Source organism: Hydractinia symbiolongicarpus, chromosome 8 (assembly GCF_029227915.1).
Source record: "Hydractinia symbiolongicarpus strain clone_291-10 chromosome 8, HSymV2.1, whole genome shotgun sequence".
Taxonomy (NCBI): domain Eukaryota; kingdom Metazoa; phylum Cnidaria; class Hydrozoa; order Anthoathecata; family Hydractiniidae; genus Hydractinia; species Hydractinia symbiolongicarpus.
Window position 1 is genome coordinate 26,471,184 of NC_079882.1, and position 11,062 is coordinate 26,482,245.

The window sequence follows — 11,062 nt, forward strand, 5'->3', positions numbered from 1 at the left end:
ATGTTTCTTGCTATGCTTTTGTTTTTAACACGAAGCAATTATTTTCGTGAATTTGAAAGGAACTCGCTATCCTATTGTTTTTTTGAATGAAAACAATTATTTTTGCAAGTTGAGCGTACACGTACGCTTACATCTGGACTGTACTGTATCTATCTATCTCTGATCTATAGAACATGCCATTGTCATCAAGATAGATATTGCATAAATATTAAGCACAATTTTCGGAGAACAAAAAATAAATATTATTTTTTTTGCAATTTTAAGAAATTTAAGAATAAGAAATAAGTAAAAACTAAGCCATGTATAAATCTAAAGTATTAAAAGTCAGCATTATAATAGTATGGACATTAAACAGGGTTCGAAATAGCAGTTCGCAACTCGCAATTTGTAAATCGAAATGCTACTTTTGTGAATCACTTTGCTAAGAAAATGATAAAATTGCGAGAATATTTTTAAGCGGCAATAGAAATGCTTTTTTAGATTGCAATTTAAAAGTTTAAGAACGCAGAACAGCAATAGAAAAAATGGTAATTGATCTATAAGGTGTTCCCAGGCCACATCTAGATAATGGTTTACTTCGTTGAGTGCCAAAATTTTTGCGAACTGACTTTACTTTTCTAATTCGAACCCTGTTAAATTTGAAAATAGGGTGCAGGTCAGCAGATAAACTTAAAAATGCAATAACAATTTCGTTTTTAATTGCAGTTTTTGCACACTGTTTTTCATTATTTTTCAGGATTCTTTAATAGGATTGCATTTTAAACAGGGGTTCTACAAATGCTTGCCCTCAGACTTTTTTAAAAAAGTGCCCTAGCCCCTTCCAAAATGCATTTTTTGTGTGTGATGTGGCATGAAAGTATACAAATTCTTTAAAAGTACACTGTATTAAAAACAGTTCTTTAACACCTTCACTATCACTACTAGAAAGAAAAAGTTTATCACAATTTTTTTAGCTTTTAAATTATCTGTGCTCAATTCTTGAATTGTTTTTGTATATACTATCTCCTAGTTAGCTATAGCAAACTATAAGTTGAATAAATCTTAGCTAGGTGCCTATAATTTATGTTATGAAGAGAAGATAATAACAATAGATTTTATCCATTGCAAGTTAAGCTAGAATTAGCTATATTTTCCTTCACATTTTTATATTGTATCTTATATTGTATGGTTTTTCAACTTATAGGTGGATATGTAAGGTTTAAATTCTTCAAGAACTTTTTGATCCAAACGAGATATATTTGGAAAAAAAATCGTGAGAACTAATTTTCCCAAAGTTGACAAAAACAGGCAAATAATTAGCTACACAGATTTTGTGTTTTCCAGCAATTCACGTTTGTGGTACCATCTTGTTTGTTTTGAAGTTTGATTTGAACTAATTAAAAGTTTTGATGTAGACCATGACCCCTTGCCCCATCCCAGTGTCATGAAACCAACTTTTTGCGCTCAGCCTCAACCGGTTTTCCACGATGCAGATTATTCCATGCAAAAGCGGGTCAGCTTTGCTTTAGATTTTGTCCGGATATTTTCGAGATCCACACGCGATACAAGTAGGGAACACTGTGCTACTGGAAATGTGGTGTTGTAAACACGTATTTCATACAGTTTATATAGGAGGGTTAATGCCAATACTAACAAAAATTTCAGTCATGCTCTCACTGCTTGATTTTTTTGTGCTTACTTCAACTTGATATGTTTACGGGAAGTGAAGGTATAACCTTAACGCGGCGAATTTTTAAGGTGATGTATTTGTTTGTTAAGATAATGTATTTGTTTTCATTAAAAGAAATGATATTTGTACGAAAGAATTCATTATAGATCTCTTATACTTTAAGATGATAACAAAACAAAATAATAGTGCGCAGGTGTGCAGGGGATTTGAAAGTCGAGAATATTTTAGTGTTCAAAAGAAATTGATAAAAAGGACGGAGTCTAATGAAATATTTTTTATTAGATTAAAATCTAAAAACATGTATTTCACTTTTGTTAAGATCTTAAAATCGCATGTAAAGTAAGAAAGACGATCAAGAGAACATGACAAACAGTTGTATTTCAGATATTTGGAATCGGGAGAGTCGACTGCCCACAGTTGCAATAGTTGTCGCCTTTAATACTGTTTCTTGTGTCATTGGAGTGTGTGGAAATGCAATGATAGTTTTTCCACTGATGGCAAGCAAACGCCGCATAATATTTGTATCGATGTGCTTGTCCAATATAGTTGTTTCTTTGATAGAAATTCCTTTAATTATGAAGATACTGACTACAAGAAGTGCGTGTAACGTAAAAGTATTAGCGCAAATGTTTTTACTTTTTGACATTTTAAAAACGATGCTGGAGACTCTATTGTGTGGTTTGCGAGAATGCATAAAAATGAAGAATAAACAACTCTACAATAGATTCACTTCAAGTCATGCTCCTTATGTTATTATACTGCTAAGTTGGATGGTTCCAATTATACTCTCCTTAGCATTGTTTCACATGCAGTCGACAAAGTTTTACTTTATTTTTGCATCTGTGTACCTTCTTTATGTTGCACTAATGATAGCTGTTACATTAAAGGCCTTCAAATTATTCAAAATTCAAGCATCAAAACAAGACAAAACTTTAAACAGCGCTAGAAACAGTTATTATCGCTCAAGCAAAACATTTAAAATTACTGCAATAAACAGTACACTGATTGGACTGTACCTTTTAACAGCTCTTTTGTGGTCAAACTTGCAAAGGAACATAAACGGAGCGCTGGGGGAACTATATATTTGGACATTAACATTGTTGAACTTTCATGTGACTATATTACCTTTATTGTCAAATCCTCAATTTATTAAAACTTTTTACTTAGAGCATGTTTTACACCCAAATGTCGTCCACCCACAAAACGTTAGAAAGAATCTCGAGTTCGATCACCATGCAGTTGACACAACACTATTCAGGAATGTTAGTCACCAAAGGGAAGCGCGGATTAAACGTTGGAACAACAATCCCGATATCAAGACAGAAGTAGTTGATTCTCGATATTCAGTATAAAAAATCTTAATGTATTTTCCAATTATTATTTCCTTCTTTAAATAAGTTTAACTTAGTATGTCCAAAATCTTTAGGCTCGTGTAAAGGTCGAAGATCTTCGCAATTCATATATATCAAACTGCCACACTAAATGCATGATACTTGGATAGATTGTAAAAGAACAAGCAGTATGCGATGAAAATTGCAATATCTAATCCTGTAAATGCAAACAGCTGCTTTTTTATGCCGCATTGGTCAGGATGGGAAAAGACATTATTATGAACTAAGAACTGCCCATTACTTCTTGTCAGACAAAATAAAAATAATTATGGTATTGTACAACCCAAGCCAGGTCCTACAGCACGTTTCTCCGTTTCTCCAAATACTTTCTCACACTTCCAAATACAAACAACCTGTGTGTTTGTATTTGGAGAGGGAGGGGGGAGGGGGGCTCCCATCCCGAGGGTTTTTTTTTAATTTTTTTTGTTAATTATTATTGCGTTTTCTAGAAATGCAGATTTCTGAAAATGTGTATTTTACAGATGACCGACTTTTTAAAAACATTCTACCTATTTCTTGTGAAATAGTGACTTTGAGCCAATTACACAAAGTATTGGTACTATTCTTTTCACGAAATCTTTGTCGAACTTAGTTAAGACATAAATTTTTAGGACGTACAAATGTGATAAAAATGCCTCCATACTTGTGTAGTTGCACATTTGTAAGGTTGATGTTCACTATCAAAATACGCCTGGGATCTAAAAATATTCTATTTTGTTAAATTGTGGAATTATCCGAAAGACAAAAAAATCCTGGCGGTGAGGTTGATCGTGGGAGTGTTGAAACTCATATCTGCGGAACGCCTAAATGGTTTGGCAAAAGTTGTACTTAGTAATTTTTTGTGCCAACAATTATTAAAAAGACACATGATGCATTTCTGTTTGTTGTTATTCACACAGCTCAGGCTACAATTTTTGTAAACAAATACCAATGTAGTGTGTGTTTTTTACCGCTATATCTAAGGGGTCGCCCGTCCTTTATATATCGTATTCCGTGTTTCCGTAACAAAAAGACAGACAGACGAACAGACAGACGAAATACGGCTATTATTAAACAGATAGTCGCTAACCCGTGGATTTTTTCCCGGGGTCGGCCGTGTTTGATTTACACGCTATTTCGTGTGACCTTCGCACGTCGCTATTCTCACGGACAGACAGACAAAATACGGCTATTATTGAAGAGACTAGCCGTTAACCCGTGAAAAAATCCACGGGGTCGCCCGTCCTTTATATATCGCATTTCGTGTTTCTGTAACAGGACGCGGTTTTCGCGGACAGACAGACAAAATGCGGCTATTATTAAAGAGACTAGTCGTTAGCCCGTGGAAAAATTCAGGGGTTCGCCCGTCCTTTAAATTTACCCGTGGCAATAAAGTGGATAAAAATATATCGCATTTGATATTTGTGTTTCCGTAGCACGATTTTCTAACTCAGTGGGGGGGGGGGGGGGAGGGGGCGCAGAGACAGACAAAATACGGTTATTATTAAAGAGACTGGTCGTTAACCCGTGGAAAAATCCACGGGGTCGCCCGTCCTTTAAATTTACCCGTCGCAACAAAGTAGACAAAAATATATCGCATTTGGTATTGGTGCGCATCTTAAAAAAATTCGTGTTTCCGTTACGCTTACGGGACGCAACTTTCGCGGACACACAGACAGAATACAGATTTTATTAAAGAGATAGAAGCAAATGTCATGTTCTTTTGAAAAAATCATACAGATTGCAATAAAGAAACAGAGATGTTGCTTTTTGTGTGCGTAGCTGACTTCAACCATCAAAACAAAGAGTATAGCTAGACAACGATGTATTCACCTTGACCCATTGCTGGTTAGAGCAGCATTTTTATCAAAGCGTACACTCATGAAACACATTGTGGTGGGTATTTCCATCATTCTTGTGCGGTCATAAGACGTGTAATCAGACGTTTGCTGTAGACTCAACAAATTAAATAGCGTTCGTAACGGTACTTAAAATTCCAATAAAACTACACCTTTAGCACATTGAAAACCAACGATATGCAAGGTAGAAATTATTCAGTCACGTGGCTTAAAGGATGATGACACATATCATGCTAAACTCACGAGACATCTTCTCATTACCATGGAGCTTTTTGTTTCTCACTCGTGTTACCGACAAACTTAAGCGTCAGTAAGAGATAAAAAGCCTTAGGAATGAAGTTGACGTATCATATTAAAAAACGAGGAAGTTAGAACCGAAAAGAAATCAGTTTAATAATGAATAGAAAGTTTGAATAATATTTTTCTCTTATTCTACCATATTGTATAACGGTGAAATCATATGCTAACAACATTAGCGCGGTATTAGTTATGTGGTCTAAGAATCAAACTTTATTTTATTTTTAATCTTTCAGCTATTCTGTTTGAGGTGACAAGGATTTTGACCAGTGAGAAATTATGGTTGACGAAACGAAGGTCTTCATATGCATAACATTCAAAAGCATGCCAGGGCTGGTAAGCCTATAAAATTATATAGCTTAGTTGAAATATAATTTAAGCCTGACTTTTCATTTTGGCATGCAAAAAGTAGCCTTTTAATAAAGTTTGGAAGATGTTGTAGAGGGTGTTAGATAATTTAATTCTGTTGATTGTTATTCAGGGACAATCAGAGAGAGAGAGAGGGGCTCAGAATTATCATGTCAAGAAAATTACCAAGAAAGGACACCTAACACGTGATTATAATAAGCAAGGCAGAAAAGTCACTACTCCTGTGACGTGATTTTAGATGACGCCAATTAATATTGCGTGGATTATTGGAACCTTTTTGTAATACATTGTATAAATAATTGCCATTTTTGACAGATTACTCCATAAAGAAAAAGGACTTATGAGCTCATTAATAAGAAGATCTTACTTTTAGAATCAAGCTTATTAACACTAACAATTATCCATTCATTTTAATCATATGACGAGGGGTGCAGTTATGACTAACTGTACAAATATTTTAACTACAAAATGTGACTTTTATAATTCTCAAATTGTGTCGGACATAAGCAAAATTAACCCCATATATCACGGGCAGTCAGTAGTTAGTAGACGGCGGATTAGCAAAACATTTAAATTTCTATCATAATGAAGCAGTAGACTCGTCAAAAATTCATTTATTTTTATGACAATTCGGATTAAGTTTAATTAGCCGACAAAGGAAAAAGGTACAACTGACTAGTAGATTGTTACACGAAGCATCAATTAAAACCTACCTTTCGCAACTCAAACACAGAAATATAAATAATGCTTAAGGAACAATAAAACTCAATTTGGGTGTTCGATATTACATTTACACGTATGATGATACCGAACCATGTTTGAAATAACCATGTGACAGACAAGCAATAACAACCAAATCAAATAAATGCCTTAAGAAAATGCACTGCATAACTTTGCGCAGATTTTGCGGATTTTAATAAGAATATGAAGGTTTGAATTAAGCAATCCGCGTAAATATGTTCTTGCAAAAAATTGGAAAAACAAAACAAAAATATTCTGGAATTTGTGGGATGTGGCATTGAGAAGAAAGCACGTACCATTTAATTTTTATCGTAAGAAAAACAAAAAAGCGCAATAAGCTTTTTGGATGCAGAAAGTAACGTTCTAACAAGAAAAAGAGGATGTTCTTTCATTCCCTTTTTTGTTTCCCTTACACGGAAAATTTGTCATTCGACATCCACAAAATTACAACTGTTAGATGAGTAAATGTGTTTGAAGATTTTAAATTTATTTCAAGTACCTTAATTTTCAAGGTAGCTATTTCTTTCATCGTTGGGATAAATTATGTAGGGCCAAAGTATTATTTACTTGAATTTCGAGACATAGACAGATAAATTACTTCTAAATTTGACTCGTTCCCATGTTTATTCTTGTTGTTTGCAATTTAAATGTACTTCCCAATCCTTTACATTGCCCTATCTAATGCAATTTTTTGGAGGATATCTGTTAGTAATCTTCTTGTTAAACAAAATGCTATTTTCTTCCGCTCTTGTCATATTTGTTTTCAAAAAGGTTTTTAAGTTAGGACGTAACAAATTTAACGAGCCGTTTAATCAATCTTACAAAATTATCGATATTGACCTTATTAAAGATATAAAATATGTAATTGCAACGAGGATGTGCGCTTATAACATCAGCGCCAACATCATCCGTGCATTTCCGTTGAGATAAAACCACTATACAGGAATGATAGAGAAACGAGGCACTTAGATATGTGGCACAACCTCATTATGTCTGAGGATAATTAGCGTATTTCCTCTTTTAAATGTCGCGGTGTTTGTATACATTTGACATTTAGGGGCGGCATTCTTTGATCAAGCTGTATTTACTTTGAAAATAAAAAGAAAAGCAAATTAAAAACGAGTCAATTAAAAACAATTTTTTCTACATCAAACAAATCATTTTTAAAAATTAAAGTAAATTTGTAAACGATTCATTAACCTCTAAAACGCTGATTTTTTTAATCTTGCTGAGCCAATATCTTGCAATGTATTTGCAAATATTAGATATCATTGGAAATAATCGACGCTAAAATAGCCATAGCTGTCCAAATAGAAATCGCATTTCTAAAACGTCTTACCTTAGAAATTAGCTTTAACACAAAAGCAAAGTTTGTTTGAGTCTACGGCAAGTAAGAAACCTCATTCAACAAATCACGGCCTTTTCTTTAAAGTTCTTTAATTTATCCTGCATTTAAAGGTGTCTTATTACAGAGGGGCACTCATCGAAACTTAGAAGTTGCGTTGCAAACGAAATATCGTGAAATTTTTGTACTTTTAAAAAGGTGTAATTTTTACGTTTATTTAAGTTTTGCTTCATTCACCACTTCACCAGCAGCTTGTTTTTTCTCACACTAGAAATAATGTGTTACCTTATGCATACACGAAAGGAGAGAGGGTAATAGCGAAGGTTTTGGAAGCGTTTAGACGCGAAATGGAGATTGTCTGGGTATTTTTACCCGCAGTTTTTTTGAAAAAATCCTAGCTGGGCGTAAGAAGCGTCCAAATTACGGCAATAAATTATTGATGTGACCTTTGATAAATACTGATTACTCAAATGGTTGGTTTTACAAGTTCCACATGTGTACATGTGTTCAACACTTTGTTATTTTGATTTCACTAACCACAAACTCAAGAAAAACGTTCTTTTTACCGCAGACAATTTCATTGAGGTGTTGCGTTCATCTTGTTGATAGGTGTGTATCGTTAGCTACGAGACATATGTAGACGGTATCTATTTACAATAACTAGCCCAAACTAGATTCCACGTGCGAAATAAATTAGTCGCCATGAGAAGATTTTTTATCCCATAATAACTAATTGGCTTCTATTAACGACACGGTCTATAGCGAAGATACACATATACTTCTTTGTCAAAACTTAAGAAATGATTATGTTTAATACATACGCTTGTCCATATTGATCAATCAAATGAATAAGTGTGCTTCACCAATTTTACCAAAAGAAGAAATCCAATGCCGTCTAGAAAGCCCCCCTTCCTCCTTCAACAATATTTCCAAAGCAATATTTTTTGGAGTGAAAACATAAGTAATAAGAATAACGTTGCTTTCCGACAATGTAGATGTCCAGAGGTTTGCCCCCTAAATTTGAGTCCCCCCCCCCTTCCTTAAAAAAATGTTTTTACGGTACTAAAATCTGAAAATTCTTCTAAAAAAATACTTAAACTACTATGAGGGACAAGCAGAAGAAAAAAAAGCATGGTTACAATATTTATACATAAGCCGACTTTAAATAATGTTATGTGTTTACAAGATTTTCACTAACCAAAATAAAATATAATTTACAATAATATAATATTTAAATGTTACATAAATGAAACCATAGTTTAAATTGTCGACTGGAACTTTTGAATATTATCTGCACATTTTAAGCGACACATAATTTTCACTTTTAAACACATATACTGCTCTTCTGTAAATTTGATCACCGACAAACATACGTCGTAATTTCCGTGGCAAATACTCCGACATGTAAATCCTACAATCGGCGCTGCTTTTTTCGGTTCTGAGTGTTTGATTGATGGTCTGGCCGCCGCAAAGGCGCACAGTATTACCACAAGGAGCATCATGTAATGACCTGAAAAGAAAGTCATAACATTATAATTAAGTTCAGGTCAGACACATTCATAAACACGAGGACAGCTGTTGATTCAGGAAAACATTTATAAATTTCTAAAAAAGGGGTCAGATATTATCTTAAGACCGTCCAATAACGTTGGCTCTCATAATCAACTGCATGAATATGCGTTGTGTATTTTATTGCAAAGTTATGCAATCAAAAACTTTAATCCCCAAATATAACAGACCACAAGGTTTTTTTAGATCTTTATAGGAAAAAAAAGGACATCGATATTTTAGTAAAATTTCCAAATTTGCGCTCACTAATTGTTTTCATATTGAGGTCAACTAAATGATATAGGCTAATGAAATTAGACGCCTATTTTATGAAGATAAATTAAATAATCTTATTTGATAACGTTACGAACCGCTGTTTTAATTTTCGTAATTAATTTAAAACCTCAACCAACTAAAAAAAAGTCTGTTTAATTTTCCTGTTGTGTATTTTTTTCAACTCATGTCACAAAAAATGTTTTTTTTATCTAATCGTTCAATCATTCTGGGAATCCTTGTCAGCTATCCCTGACAGGCTATCCGAAAAGGATTTGGTCGGTAACATTTTAAAAATCATGTTGAGTCTGACAACAGCACCAAATGCTTTTTTTTTAATCAGATATAAGCATTACGTGAATTTCATAGAGCGAGTTGCGCTTCAACTTAGAGGCACTGTATTAGAATGTTTTTTATAGAACGTCAAAACACGTGAAATAAAATTTCTGACTTCTGACTTATTTTTTGTGAAGATTTTTTTGTTAAAAAAAATTGTAAATTTAAAATTTATGAAGACGAAAATTGCTTAAAATTAAAACATTTGGCATCTCCATGGTTAGTGATTCTTAATTTAGTCCTGCTTTCGCACCCTTTGGAAACTCACAAATTTTCATTTCTCACACATGTCTTTCTTCGCATATTATTACCATAATTATGAACAAATAAAAAAGCTGCCAAAATTTTCTACTGTTGTTGAAAAGAAATGCCGAAGTGTTATAACACAGTATTTACAAACAAATATAATTCTTGCTATGTTTTAAATTTGGCAGATAGCCAAACGTGTTACATATGAAGTAATTGTATAAACATTTTTTTCTCCTGATTTAAGTTGTGTTTGATTATGTTTAAAAAATGTTTGTTTGTTTAGGTTTGATAAGAAAAAGATGATTCGTGGTGGTATTTTTTTGACCTCTCTGTTGTAGAAACACCGAACCGCGAATAAATGCTAATCTTTCCGACCGTCAATTTAATAGCTAAAACGTAGCGTCAAGCAAACCATGCAACTTTACAGTGCTAGCAACAACTAATGCAGCAAAAAGAAGGCAAAAATAATAATAAGCAGAAAAATAATGTGTAAAACAAGCAAATAATCATTTTCCAAAACTGCTCGTAAGCAAGAAACTCCAATTCATTATTTCAAAAATCGTTATATAGTCAACACCTAAAGGTCGGATTCTAAGGCTAATATTTTAGTCGATAAAATCCTTCTAGAAAAAAATTAAGCTAGAAAATAATTCAAATGATAAATTCCACAAAAAACGCGTTTTTTTTCACAAGTTGCTAAGAACAAAAACATACGTCTAAAACAAATGCAACAAACGAATCAAAGATACTATAAATGCACGTGCCTACTGTTGTCTATTTTCTTCGCGCTCTTTAAATGAAATTAACAAATTGATTTTTTAACGTTACCGCATACTTTTTAACAAAAATGACAATGATTTTTTCGGTTCAATTTCTTTCTTTCTTTTTCATTCTCTTCAGCTAAAAGTTTCAATTATTTTGTTTTACTATTATTTTATTTATTTTACTTTCCTATTCCTTGGAGAACAAAAATAAACCCTAAATGTTCATCACTCATCATATGATG

At 33.3% G+C, this 11,062-nt stretch overlaps 1 protein-coding gene across 1 annotated transcript; it reads left to right on the forward strand.

Annotated features, from left to right (window-relative positions):
• The first annotated feature begins 951 nt into the window (after positions 1-951).
• On the forward strand, positions 952-4,037 carry LOC130655296 (uncharacterized). The gene is made up of 2 exons (XM_057458032.1): positions 952-3,015; positions 3,096-4,037. Exons 1-2 carry the CDS (start codon positions 2,032-2,034, stop codon positions 3,168-3,170), a joined length of 1,059 nt encoding a protein of 352 aa, XP_057314015.1. The 5' UTR covers positions 952-2,031; the 3' UTR covers positions 3,171-4,037.
• The last annotated feature ends 7,025 nt before the right edge of the window (positions 4,038-11,062 follow it).

Bases quoted from the DNA above. Each gene is read 5' to 3' on its own strand.
- LOC130655296 (XM_057458032.1), top strand. From the start codon at position 2,032: ATGACAAACAGTTGTATTTCAGATATTTGGAATCGGGAGAGTCGACTG. The intron at 3,016-3,095 runs GTATAAAAAATC...CAAAATCTTTAG, and splicing joins TAGTTGATTCTCGATATTCA to GCTCGTGTAAAGGTCGAAGA.